The sequence below is a fragment of the Nicotiana sylvestris genome, chromosome 5 (assembly GCF_000393655.2).
Source record: "Nicotiana sylvestris chromosome 5, ASM39365v2, whole genome shotgun sequence".
Classification (NCBI taxonomy): Eukaryota; Viridiplantae; Streptophyta; class Magnoliopsida; order Solanales; family Solanaceae; genus Nicotiana; species Nicotiana sylvestris.
Window position 1 is genome coordinate 19425282 of NC_091061.1, and position 14973 is coordinate 19440254.

At 38.1% G+C, this 14973-nt stretch overlaps 1 protein-coding gene across 1 annotated transcript; it reads left to right on the forward strand.

The window, feature by feature from the left end:
• Positions 1-13957: 13957 nt before the first annotated feature.
• LOC138868338 (uncharacterized) lies at positions 13958-14657 on the forward strand. Its single transcript, XM_070145889.1, has 2 exons — positions 13958-14455; positions 14562-14657. Exons 1-2 carry the CDS (start codon positions 13958-13960, stop codon positions 14655-14657), a joined length of 594 nt encoding a protein of 197 aa, XP_070001990.1.
• The last annotated feature ends 316 nt before the right edge of the window (positions 14658-14973 follow it).

A 14973-nucleotide genomic window follows, 5' to 3' on the forward strand; every position in this document is an offset into this window, starting at 1 on the left:
GATTCTTTGCTTTGTTTATGTTGAGGTTAGGAGCCCGCCTGAAGAGCAGGGAATAATTTCAAATGCAACAGTCAGGAGCCCGCCTGGAGAACAAGGGAGTACCATTTAAGTTTAGCTTTCAGATTCTTTGCTTGTTTATGTTGAAGTCAGGAGCCTGCCTGAAGAGCAGGGAATATATTTCAAGTCAGCAATCAGGAGCCCTCCTGGATAGCATGGGGATACATTCACGTTTTGAAGTCAGGAGCCCGCCTGGAGAGCAGGGAATACATATCAAGTTCACCAGTGAGGCACCCACCTGAAGAAGGGGAAAACATCTCAGTTTACAATTCAAGGTGGCAACAAACGAATGTTTCCGAAAGAATGGAGAACAACAAGGAAACAAGAAACACAAGATCAAGTTTAAAGATATAGATAGGATTTTTGTAATTCATAGATCATAGTCTAGACTAGCTTCTTGTTTTATTTTGACATGGTATAATAAGGAGGTTCAGCAAGCAGCAGCAGCAGTGAAACCCCAGCTTCATGGTAGTCCCAGCTACCGAAACTTCCCGAACTACACTAACCTGATTCCTTTATAGCCAAGGATATGTAGGTAACCTCAGAAGCAGGGTGCGGTCAAATCATTCAAAACTGCTTCCCCTGGAGTATTCAAACGGGCAAAAATCGCTCGTATCCGCTCACTTTATCTTTGCATAAAAACTCTTCGTGTTTCCGGGCAAAGGGGGGGCAACTGTGAGCACGTGATTTTTCCCCTATGTGAATTACTCCCATAAATTCAAGGAAAATGAATTTTTTCCACTACTTGCAGTTTCGTAGATTTTGTAGCATTTTTCATTATTTGCTTGCATTTGTATGCGCACGTTTACTTTATTTAAGTCATGAAAAATACAAAAATACATTGCATTTGCATTTGAGATTTAATTTGGCATTTTGAATTAGTTAGTAATTTAGTTGCTTTACGAAAATGGAAAATCACAAAAAAAAACAACTCATTTTTACGCTTTTTAATTTGAGTTTCGAATTTTGGGAGTTTTTCTTTCAATTTGGTATTCAATTATTTGTGGTAATTGTTAGTTAGAGTTAATTAATTTATTGTGTTCGGATTATTTGATTTAGGAATTAATTTAAAGGAAAATTGGAAATTAAAAGAAGAGGAAAAGAATGAAAAAGAAATCTGATTTTGGGCTTTTGCAATTAAATTTCCCAGCCCAAGCAATTTTCCACCGAATACCCGGCCCAACCCACGCCTGACTCGATCCGGATCCCCCCTCAAATGAAACGACGTCGTTTCGTTCAGTGTCGATCTGAGCCGTTGATCTCCACTTGATCGAACGGCTCAGAACTAAAGCCTGGGGAGTATATATATGTCCAAACACACCCTACCCCCCTCATTTCATCGTCCCAACGCCCCTGCCTTCAGAAACCTGCCCCCCAAACCGTAGTAGCCACCCCAGAATTCCTCCACCGTCCGGTGGCGGCGCCGGCATCCACTCGCCACCAAACTAATACCATGAACTCCCTTCCACCTCCCCATCCCAAATCTCCAAACAGTTCCTCTCAAATCCCCCTTCATCGCCTCGAATCTCAGATTTGAGGTTAGCCCCTAAAACACTGAAAATTCCCAGATCCACCTAGAATCACACCATGCAACCCCTCATCTCCTTCCTGCCTCAAATACGTGTTTGTTTCATTTCAAAATGGTCCGTCAGTGGTAGAGCAGAGGTCCGGATAGCCAAGTCTCTCTCTGGGTTCCTTTCTGGCTTAGCAAGGTCAAGTGAACCCAAAATCATCATTAATCGTTTGTCTTTTGTTAAGGACAACCGATTAATGACCGTCAAAGGTTCACTTTCTTCTTCAAGGTTGTTCGAGTTCATGCAGTTCTTGCCGAAGCAGGTTTGGGATAATTTCCTTTGCGTCGATTGGTTTCCTTTTGATCTTTTCTGTTTGTTTGCTTGTTTGTTTGTTTTTCCAGTTTTCATCCTTCAGAATTTTCATTTCTTGCTTAATTGCATTATGTCCTGGTTGTAAGTTTGTTAGTTACCTTGTTTGCTTAATTGTCAACGACAATCGGCTTCGTAATATTTGAGTTTAATTTGGTTTCAATTAATGAGATTTTCTTCTTTCCGCTAGGTTTCATTTCACATATGTGAATTAATTTTGGAACTGAAGCATTGAGATTAGTCAAGTATAGTTCATCTTTCGCATTAATTCTTGTTTCAAGAACATTTTCTGAATTCATGTTTATGTGTGAAGGATATTCTGGCTAGTTTTTCATAATTTCAATAGTTGTTTTGAATTTCAATTTGTTTGAAAGTGTCAGCTCGTTTGTTTACTGTTATTGTGATTGTGAGCATTCAGAATTTAAGGGGGTAAGTGAATAATGGGGAACTTTAGGGGGTAATTCTGGAGATTGTTTTAACTTAAAGAATCTTTAATAACTGATAGGAAGCTTCCTAAATGGACAGCTGCCCAAAATGGTTAGGGAAAACAGGCTGTAAATTGAAAATATCTGAAGGAAATGGACAACTGTCCAAAAATCAGTTTTAAAAGATGCCCTATGAAGGTATTTTGGAAAAATTTGATTGCCTTGCCTTGGAAGGCACACATCAGACCCTCGGCCTTATAAAGGAAGACTTCTTCTCATTCAACAGAGAGTTTTTTTTCACCTTAGAGAAACCAAAAAAGACTGAAAATACAGGAGAAATCAGAACAACCGGAAAAAACAAAAATCACTGTTCCATTGAAAATTTTCTGTAATTCTTGAGGCTCTCACTTCTGAAACGATCTCTGAACAATTGAGGGCTAAAATGGTTTGAGATTGGTTGGTTTTCAAAAGTTTGGTTCAAATTTTGGCTGTTTTCTGATTGCTGGGTATCTGTGGTTATTTCTGCTGGTTTAAAGTTGGGTTCAAGGCTGGTTTCATTGGTCATTTCTGAGCTTACTGCTGTTGTTGTTTGTGTATACTCCCAGCTCACTTTTCTTGTTGGTTTTTGCTATTGTGACCAGGTATTACTCAGCCCTTTGGCATGTGAAATGGAATAACATGAGTTTATTTGATTAAGTTGCAATCTATGTTTATCAAATGTTGTTTCCTATATTCCTGAAAATTACCAGACTTTACAATTAGCTTAGTTTCTCGGTTGCGTTTGATATTTTCTGTTTCAGTTTTGATTTGTGATAATGGCTGAATTATGATCTTTAGCCAATTAGCCGATATGAGTTTAAGTCTGGAATGGACCTGTTAGAGTACTGCAGCAAAAGGGTTCATACTTGTTTTGGCTTTGCTGAAATCAGTGTTTGCTTGGTTTTGATTTCTGCCTAAGTCTTCTAAATGTCAAGCATAATTGGAATGGCAAGCAACTTTCAATTGGAATGCATCTCAGTGGTTGTAGCGTGCTAATTAAAGTCATGTATTACTTCATCTCATCGAAGTGTAATTGATTCATTTCCAGGCCAATAGTCAATATTTGGTCAGTTAGTGTTTGGCTTCTACTGGGTTTTCTTCTTTAATAAAAGTCCGTAAGCGCGAACTTTTCCTTTCAAAGTCCGGTTCAAATCCATGTTAATAGGTTTATTTTCTTGAAATCATGTCAATCTGGGGCTAATATCTGACTGATCTTTACATTTGGTTTTCTTTCAGAAAATTTTAAGTCATGTAGTCTTGTTTAACGTGTTGATATGAAGTCAGAATTTAGCATGAGTTCAGATATCCGAATTTCTGTTATTAAATGATGAATAATTGGCGCGAGGGTTTTGCTATCATGTTGGGAGTTTTATTTTCAGTGTAGAATGTATGTGGTATTCAAATGTGATGTGTATGTGCTTAAGGTAGTTAACATTTGGTTCAGATTCAAGGATTTCATGAATGATACAGTGTTACCATCAATTTATTAGATTTCGGCTCAACTTGAGCCCAAAACTTTAGAACATTTGGAAATAGTACCTGGCAGGCCTTGTTGCATGGATACTGTCTTGCTGTAGCCGCTAATGGGCCCAATCGGCTTTAATAACTGGCCTAATCGCCCAATCGCTACAATTGGGTTGGGTCTTTAATTAATTAGCCTTTCCCTCTAGAGTTAGTTTAAATTCCCTTTTAAACGAAGTCGAGGTGTGCTACGCCAAATAAAATTCCAAACGCGTAGTTGCTTTAGGCGCGTATTATAATAATATTACCTTCTTAAACTTGGGTGTGCATTTCATGTGACCCTACCATATTTTTGAATATTAAAAGGTAAACATGTTAAAATCCGGGGGTGCATTTCATGTGACCCGGTTCTAATTTCCAACAAGGTTAAATAAAGCTTGTCGTGAACTACGGGTGCATTTCATGTAGCGAGGCTTGCGATATGTTTTAAATAACTTTGAATTAATTCTTTAAATAAGTAAAAACGTTTAAAAGGTTAAATTTGCACATAGGTTCAAAATGTTCTAAAATCAGATTATTAAGCCGAATATAACAGTTGAGCGACCGTGCTAGAACCACAGAACTCGGGAATGCCTAACAACTTCTCCCGGGTTAACAAAATTCCTTACTCGGATTTTTGGTTCGCGAACTGTTAAACAGAGTCATATTTTCCTTGATTTGGGATTCAACCGGTGACTTGGGACACCCTAAATCTCCCAAGTGGCGATTCTGAATCTTTTAAATAAATCCCGTTTCGATTGTCCTTTAATTGGAAAAACTCCTTTGCACCCTTTACGGGGGTGTAGATGAAAAAAGGAGGTGTGATAGCCGGATTTAGGGGGTGATAACATCGGAAGAGTGCAACCACTCATTATAAGTGTTGCTATGGTATTTTGTTTGACATGAGTGGAATATGATGTCGTAAACATGTTTATTCAATAACTAAAGCAGGTTGTCATGTATTTGCACATTGAAAAAGCAGTAAATACAATAGTTCTTAATAATTTAAAGTAGTAATAAAGAAAAGCAGTAAAGGAAAGCAGTAAAAGAAATAAAGGAAAGAAACAAAAGACAAGTCAGTTTTGTAGTTGAAAAGGAGAATTGAATGCTTAAAGGTATTAAACAAATAAAGGCATATAAAGAAAATGTCAAGCCATAGTAATAGTCTGAAATGGTAAAAGCCTAAAAGATCCCCAGCACAGTCGCCATGCTATCGTGCCCCCTTTTTCTCACAAAGTTGGGTTTAAGACATTTGGGAGGGCAACTCATTACCTTTTGGGAATTTGGGTTTGAATTGAAGAGTCGCCTCCTAATGATTAAGGTGCATTAGGACACCAAGAGGGTTTTGATTTGAGTAACCAGAGATTGGGTAAGGGCTTGAAATTATCCCAAGGAGAAGGTGTTATGCACCCCTCAAGATCCACTAGTGTGGTTCCCGACCAGACTTTGTTGTGACTTTAGGTGCAAATAACATGTAAGCAAATGAAACTTCAAATAAGAGGGGATTCTCACATAATGGTTGACAAATAAACAAAATTGGAAAGAACTAAAAGAAAGCTGATTTTCCTTAAAGACATAGTTTGAAATCTTTAGAAGAAACAAAAGGAAAGGGGGTCCTAGGTTTATTAATAATATGGATCACCCCACACAATGTCCGGTAATCACTCCTGAGGGACTATACGTGACATTATCGCGTGGTCATCATATCCATATATACTCTTCTCACCCCATTAAGGTATTAAAGCGGGGATTGGTCTCGTTTTACTTATTGCATGCTATTACTCGTCCCAATCCTATCAGTCCCGGAGGTATTTAGGACTACTAATCCTAAAGGGTAAGGGTATTAGGCTTATTTGTAGTTTCAAAGGCAAAATTCTAAGGCGACACACAAAACATGTATAGCAAATTGGGGGAAAGCACATAACAAGCAAAAAGGGCTTAGATACACCTCCTTTAAACAAAAAAGCACGTAATTAGCATGACTTTACATATATTGTTTAGGGCCTGATTAAATACTACTATGAGAGGACTTAAAGGTTGAGGCAGGCTGATTTATTACATAATTTAGATAAGAAGCCCGAATCAGGCCTGCCTGCTGGTTGTAGTAATAGCACATATTCAGTTTATAACTTCGCCCTAAGACTTGCCTAAGTGTTGGACAAGGATCCTATAGGCATGGTATCTACTGAATTCAGAAATCAATAATAAACTGAACACGTACTAGTTAAAAAGGTTGTCAGATTATTAAAGAGAGCAAGTTTTTACGAAGGTCACAAGTTCTGCCACAGATGATACTCGTTATTACTGGTTTTAGCTCTAGACGTAAATGAAGCGATTCAGATTCGATTAGGAATTCTTATAGACATGGTTTCTATGCGTAGTCGATTTAAGCCTTTTGTAGACATGGTAAAAATGCAGAAGCCTTATAGACATGATATCTAAATGCATAAGACTGATTTTAACCTATAAACATTGTATCTAACTTGCAGAAAAACCTATGAGCATGATATCTAGATGCAGCATTTGTTTAAAACCTATGAGCATAATATCTATACGAATGTAGAAAATCCTATGATCATGATTTCTATGTGAAAATAGGCATTCAGAATCCTTTATAGGCATGCTTTCTATATGCATTTGAACGTGCAGAATTCAAAACACCTATAGACATGGTATCTATGTGAGAATGCAGAATTCAGAAATACCTATAGGTATGATATCTATGTGAGAAATGTGGAATTCAGAAATACCTATATGCATGATATCTATGTGAGAAATGCGAAATTCAGAAATACCTATATGCATGATATCTACCTTTCGCATACATAGTTATCCCCCCCCCCCTTTTCACTATCTATCCCCAAGAGTTTATAACAAATTATTACAGCCGGGAATAAAGTAAAAAAAATACATCAAAAAATATAAATAAAAGTACAACCAAAGGAGAGCCTAATTCAGACTTCATGTCTGAAATATGAGGTAAACCAACTCCAATAGATCATGATCCAAAGCCTTTCTCCTATTTGAATATTTCAAAGTTCCCTAAGAGCCTCAATGGGATGCCAGGCAATGCTCACACCCAAATGTATTATTAGATTAGGAAAAGTGCAGTGTGGAAGGGCCAGCCCTCAAGTGCCCAAGTTCAGAGGGAGCTCAAAGGGTCCCAAGGCAAGGCTCACAAGAGGGGGGCAGAACTTAAAGACTAAGAGAGGGTGCAAGTGTAGAAACAGAATTCTAAAAGGGGAAAGGGAGAGGGAAACAGCTACAAATAAGTAATCATAGGGGAATAGGGAATAGAGAGATTGTAAAGAGCCTATTGCTTAGGCAATGGCAGGCTTCAAGCATGCTCAGCAATGGAAGATGCTAGCATACTCTCAAACCTGCCAGAACACACTATTTAGAGGCTAGGATCCCAAGGTATCGAGTTTGATTCATGGACAATAACCTGCAGTTTTGTCATGCCTCAAACCATAGCTTAAAACACATAGGGGGCAGGGGTTTGGGATTCATACTAGAATAGGCAGAAAGAGATCAGTAGTGTTGAAACACACAGAAGCAGTAAGCAGACAGGGACACAAAAGCAGTAAATAAACACATTATTGTGAAGTTGAAATCTTAAATCAGGACATACCAGTTTCAAAGAAGTAAATAGAGAAAAGCAGGCAGTAGGTCTTGTAAACATGCCACAGTACAAGCAACAAGAAAGAATATTTTCGTTCGAGTGCAAGTGTAAGTTCAGAAAGACTATGAGTGATCATTTGATGTCTTTGTGTCAATGAAAGAGTCGATATTTCTAGTGTGAAGAACAGGCAGAAACAAGGTACGAAAACAATTAAGGAACTGAATATCAATTAAAATCAATCAATACAAGACTTCCTTTAATCAAGGAATTCAGACTTAAACGATAAAAGCTATTTAGGGAAATGAATCAAATAAACATCTTGTGCAAAGTAGGTAATTAGGGGTAAATACATAGGGGTTTTAATTAAGGGAAGGATTTTGAAATACGCGGTTAAAACAAATAAGGTAAGGATCCCCGCATGCAGTAAATCAAGGGATCAGAGATTATGTAAGTATTGGTCCATAAATGAACCAAGCCAAAAAAGCTAAGGAAAACCTTTAACTTAAATCGAGTCATAGGGAAATCAGCAAACAAGGAAAGAAATCAATCAAACCTATACAAAAAGAAGTCTGAAACTAATCAAATTTGAAAGCCCTTTAGAAGGGAAGTTCAGCACATATAAAGAGTACACAAGTATCAGACAAGCGAGGCTAAATTTAGGACAAAGAAAGGTGTCATGCAATTGCAAAATCAGTGAACTATAGGAGCATGGTAGTCACATAGTAACTCATCAAGAGAGAGAGTATCAAATAACATGCAGAGGGTCCAATAGAAAGATCTTAGAAGAGTTTAGCAGGGAACCAAAATCATATAAAGAAACAAATATTTCGAAGATCAATCTAGCAGTAGATGAAACAACTTCAGAAACTCGACTAGGTCAAAAGAAGATTAGGGTTTTGAAATCGAACAAGTTCAGAGATGAAGAACAAGGAAATCACACAGCAAATGGTCTCAAAACTCAAATGAATCCCTAAATTTTAGGGTTTTACCATCAATCAAGCACAGAGATGAAAGGACGAGTAAATCAGACAGCAATACTAATGAAATAAGTTTAGAAATACCTAAAAGGGAACTAAGACTCTTAGTATGTGTACTCTAGTAGAAGAACATAAGAAACACAGTAGGGAAGCAACATAAGAAATATGGTAGAAGAATCAACATAAGAAACACAGTATAAAAAAAATAGAAGAACATAAGAAATACAGTAGGGAAGCAACATAAGAAACATGGTAGAAGAATCAACATAAGAAACATAGTAGAACATGCTAAAGATCAGAGAAACTTCTAAACAACTCAACAAAACCCTAGATCAGAAAAGATAAAAGTTTTGAAAGCAAAGTTTTGAAAAAAAACTTTGAGAAAATGTTTGAAAGCTTAGGGTAAGCATAGATCTACAATGGATCTAAAACAATCAGAAAAACCTCGAAGGTTAGGGTCTCAGAAGAAACCCAGAGGGTGAAAGAGGATTGGAAATCATCGATCTAAGCAGGAGAGGTCGAGATCAAGCTCGAATAACCATAGCTGGTCGGAACAAGGTCGAAAATGCCCAGAGATAGCCATAGCACTGAAAGCATCCGAGGTCTGGACCAAGCTTATTCATGGTTAGGCCTTGAAAATATAGTGACTAGGCGTGTAGGAGTTATAGGAGGTAGGTATAGGGCTTCAATGGCCTTGGAAGCCATGGATTCCGACGATTTTAAGGTGGAAGCGTAGGGAGGCAGCTAGGGTTTGAGAGGGGAGTTGAGAGAGAACTGAGAGAGGAGGGAGTTTGAAGGCGGCTACAGGTGCAAATGATTAGGGTTTGGGGGGTAGGTCGGGATTAATTTAGGAAAGGTTAAATTGTGGCCGTTGATCATTTTGATCAACGGCCTGGATTGAATGGGGATCCGGGTGGGTTATTCAAACGGGTTGTGGGTCGGGTAGATTTAGTATTTGGGCTGGGTAATTGGGTCTGAGTTTGGGTTCAACTAGGGGTTCAAATTTGACCAAAATTTAAATACAAATGGGTTATCATTTAAATAGCCATTTTTCCCTTATTTATTTTATAAAAAATAGTAAAATAATTTCCAGAAATAAAGCACTAAAATGATTAATAATTCATAATTATCACATTAAAATTACTGAAGTTAATTTTATAAATATAAATACAATTAAATCTTAAAAGAGACCAATATTGCAATTTAGATTTAAAGATGACAAATAAATTTGTAAAAAATATGCAAAAAATTATGATAGCTATATTTTAGTATAAATATGAGAATCCAATAAATGAATCACCAAAATGATAATTTTAGGAATAATAATTGGGTTTTTCTTGCTAAAATAGGGCAATAAATTGATTTAAGAAATCCTTAAAAATTAAGAGAAAAACATTAAAACCTTGGGACATACTTACATATGCATATGCATGCTATTTTGAGAGGTATTTTGTAGATAAAAATACAGGAAAAAAATTGGTATCAACAAAGAGCTTGGTGAACCTGTCCAATCTCCACAAAGCATCGGCAGACATAGCTGCTCCATCACCGGTCTGGGCTACCACACCCGTCTGAACTGCTCCAACTGGCAGAGCTGCTGGAGTTTTGAATTGGGGAGCCATATGCTCCGGAGTGCGAGTAGCGGGAGTCTGGGCTCCTCCTCCAGCCTGAGAGACAACTGGTGCTATAGGAAGTAAGCCTGCCTGGGTAACACTCTCCATAAGGCCCACTAGATGGACCAGAGCATCCTGGTCTACTGGAGTAGCAATGAACCCCTATGGGACCTGATCTAGGCCCACCAGAACTATCGGGGTCGGAACCTCACCATCAAAGTCAACCTGAGGCTCTACCGCTGGTGCTGTTGCTCTGGGCTGAGCTCTGCCCCTACTTCGGCCTCGCCCTCTTCCCCTCGTGGGAGCTGCTATTGGGGGCTCGGGCTGTTGGTTAGTGGATGAGGAAGCGTGTGTTCTCTCCATCTACGAAAGAACAGAGTAGAAATTCAATTAGCATTGAGAAACCAAACTGCACGATAGGAAGGAAAAAATGTGAAGTTTTTCCTAACTCTGTAGCCTCCGGGGGATAAATACAGATGTCTCTGAACCGATCCCTCAGGCTCTACTAAGCTTGTCTGTGATCTGTGAGACCCATGTAACATAGAGCTCTAATACCAACGTGTCACGAGCCAGATTTCCTACCCTCGGGAGTCGTGATGGCGCCTACTAATATGAGCTAGGCAAGCCGACTGTTAGAATAAATTACCTTTTTATCCATTTTATATTCTTTAATAATTATGAAGCAATAACGTGTAGACAGCAGAATTTACAATAAGCGGAAGAAAAGCAATAGACTATCTGAATATTTATCCAATACAACTGTTTGAGTACCGACTACCCAGAATTGGTGTCACAGTTTCACAGACGGTCTAAGAATACTACATACAAAGTCTAAAAGATAAAAGATGCACCGTTTCTGAAATAAGTAAATGAAACAGGAAAAAGGGATAGAGGGAGACGCCAGGGCCTACGGACGCCTGCAGGACTACCTTGGATCTCCGTATGGACTGAAGGCAGCCACCAAGCTACAGTCCAAAAGCTGTTGCTCCTGGATCTGCACACAATGCAGAGTGTAGTATCAACACAACCGACCCTATATGCTGGTAAGTACCTAGCCTAACCTCGGCAAAGCAGTAACAAGGCTTGGATTAGACTACCAAATAAACCTGTGTAATTTAACTATATATCGCGGAAAAGAAGAATAATAATATACAATCAAGTATGGGATGGGAAATATGCTGCGGGGAACTATCAACTTAGAATAGAAAGACAACGGGAAATTAAAAGGAACAACATATCTCAGATATCAACAAGGAATCAGGAATCAGTAAGTGCACGACATCACCCTTCGTGCTTTTACTCTCGTCGTCACCAAAGCAATCAAGTAATGAAAATGTGCAGGGCATCAACCTTCGTGTTTTTACTCTTGTCCTCACCATATAATTGATATTATTGGCATGGAATTGTACATTGTGCGGCACGACATCATCCTTCATGCTTTACACTCTTCCTTACAATCATACACGGCATCACCCTTCGTTATTTAACACTCTCTCACCAAAACAATACACGGCATCACCCTTAGTGCTTTAACACTCTTCCTCACCCAAACAACAATCACAAATAATAGGGCAAGGAGATAAATGAAATTACAATAAGAATCCCGGCAAGGGAATAATAATTCAAATAATATCAACATCCCAACAAGGGAGATAACATTTAAAAGAAAATATATCCCTGCAAGGGAGGCAAAATAATGATTCTCTTCTCTTTTTCACTTTTTCTTCACAACTCACTTCACAACTTGAGCCAATGCTCTAAAAGGTTCAATTACCACTTATACTTTCACATCTCGTTATACAACTTGAGCCAACGCTCCACAAACTTTGCCCAACGATAGAAATCATCACCAAGGCATGAATAATACAACGAGATCATAATAATAACAATATAAGAGTCACATGCATGCTTGACACCAACGTATAGATATTCGTCACCATGCCTATATATCGTACTCAACAAATACCACATAGAAAATAGGACTCGACTCCTAATCCCTCAAGCTAAGGTTAGACCAAACACTTACCTCGATGCCATAAACACAATTCAAGTCTCAACTATCGCTTTACCCCTTAATTCCACCACCAATTCGCTCATATCTAGCCACAAGTTACTTAATTACATCAATAAATGTTAATTGAATCAATTCTAATGCATGAAAATAAGTTTTCTAAAGTTTTACCCAAAAAGTCAAAAATCATCCCGGACCAACAGGGTCAAAACCCAAGGTTCGAACCAAAACCCGATTACCCATTCCCCCACGAATCCAAATATATAATTTGTTTTGAAATCGGACCTCAAATCGAGGTCTAAATTCCCAAAATTTGAAAAACCTAGGCTCTACCCAAAACACCCAATTTTCCCCATGAAAATCATTATTTTGAGTTGAAATCATGTGAAAAGATATTCAAGATTGAAGAAAACTAGTTAGAAATGACTTACAATCGATTGGGAAGAGAACTTGTTTTTGAAAAATCGCCCAAGAGTGTTTTGGTTTTGAAAGAGTGTGAAAAATGAAAGATTTTTCGACTAAGTTATAAAATTGCGGGTCGCAGATGTTGCAATTGCAACTAGGGTTCGCAATTGCGAACCCAAACTTCTGCTAAGCTCACATTTGCGAAGCGACCTTCGCATTTGCGAAGTCGCTTTTACGAACAATATGTCGCATTTGCGACGACTGGCCAAAAGGGGAACATCGCATTTGCGAGGTAGGCTGGCCTGGGCTATTATCGCATTTGTGAAATAGCCTTCGCATTTGCGAACTCGCATTTGCGAGCCAGGCTTCACAAATGCGAAGCCTGCAGGCCTGCAATAGAGCAGCTGGAACCTGAAATTTCCCAAGTCCAAAAATCTACCCCGTGGCCTATGCAAAACTCACCCGAGCACTCGGGGCTCCAACCCAAACATGTACTCCAACCTAAAAACATCATACGGACTCGATTGTGCATTCAAATCTCTTAGATAACATCAACAACTATGAATTTAGCATCAAAATCGTAAAATTTCTTAAGAACATCAAATTTTTCAATTTTCTCAAATACGATCTGATTCATATCATTTCAAGTCTGTTTCTTACCGAATTTCCCAGACTCATCTAAAATCACATATAAGACATGTACCGGGCTCCAGAACCAAAATACGGGCCTGGTACCATCAAGTTTTAAATACATTTCTTTCTCAAAAACTCATAAATATTCCAGAAAATAATATTTTTAAAAAAATTCATTTCTCGGGCTTGGGACCTCGAAATTCGATTCCAGGCAAACGCCCAAGTCCCATATTTTCCTACGGACCCTCCGGGATCGTCGAATCACGGGTCCGGGTTCGTTTATCCAAAATATTGACCGAAGTCAACTTAAATTCATTTTAAAGTCAAAATTCATCATTTTTCATAGATTTTCACATAATGGCTTTCCGGCCACGCGCCCGGACTGCGTACACAAATCGAGGTGATGCTGAAAGAGATTTTTATAGCCTCAGAATGCAAAGTTTATTTTTAAAACAAGTGTTGACCTTTTGGGTCATCATATATAGATGGAGAAAATACCTTTACCCCAAATCTTTACTCCAGTTTACTCCAATCATTACTCTTTTTTTTACTCCAAAAAAGAATATTTCTTTTTATATTGTTCTGTCTCTTCTATATTATATTATTATCTTTTATTTAATTTTTTTTTTCTTATTCCATTAAACAAATCCTTTTTTACATACCTTGAGTTTGGATACCATATAAGATGGTAACATTAATCATGGAGTGTGTACTGTTAGTTATACATTATTATTTAATGGTGGACTAACTGATAAATTTGAAGCAAGGAAGGGGCTAAGGTAGGGAGACCCAATGTCTCCATATTTGTTTGTGCTAGCAATAGAGTACCTGAACAGATCTTTGAAGACACTTATTCAGAATCCTGACTTTAACTTCCATCCTAAATGTACAAGATTACAAGTCTTACACATTCGCTTTGTAGATGATCTACTGATGTGTTGTAGAGCAGATGAAGTATTCATGAAGCTAATGATGAGAGCTTTCGATCACTTTTCTACTGTTTTTGAGCTACAAGCAAATCTGGAAAAGAGTTTATTATATATAGCAGGAGTGCATATGGACTTCAAAGATAAAATGCTAGCAAAGTTACACTTAACAATAGGCAAGCTACCATTCAAGTACTTGGGAGTTCCTTTATATACAAGGAAACTCTCTATTCATCAATGCATGCCACTAGTTGAGAAGATTATTGATAAGATCAGAAGCTGGACATCAAAGTTCCTGCCCTATGCTGGAAGATTACAACTTATTAACAGTCTCCTATTTGAAATGCAGATCTATTGGGAACAGGTATTCCTTATTACAAAGAAATGTCATCAAGCTTGTCAATAGTATATGCAGGAGCTACTTGTGGACTGGAAGTCATGATAATGCCCATAGAGTTCTTATTGCTTAGGAAACACTGTGCAAACCTAGAGCTGTTGGGGGTGTGAATATTATCAATTATGAGATATGGAACAAGGATGCTTTGACTAAACTCCATAGGTTATAATGGCAAATAAGGATAAGCTATGGATTAGATGGATCCATAGTCATTACATAAAACAGAAGGACATTACTACCATGGATACACCAAAGTAGGCTAGCTGGTTAGTAAGGAAACTATTCACTGCTAGAAAATGGTGGGCTAATGACTTAACAGTCATAGAGTCCTTTGCATTGAATGGAAAATTCAGTATAAAGAAGGCCTATCTATATGCTCTCCCAAGGTATCCTAAAGCACAATGAAAATCACAAGTCATGTTGACTGGAATCCTGCCAAAGCATCAATTCATTTTATGGATAAAAATACAAAGAAGGCTGGCTAC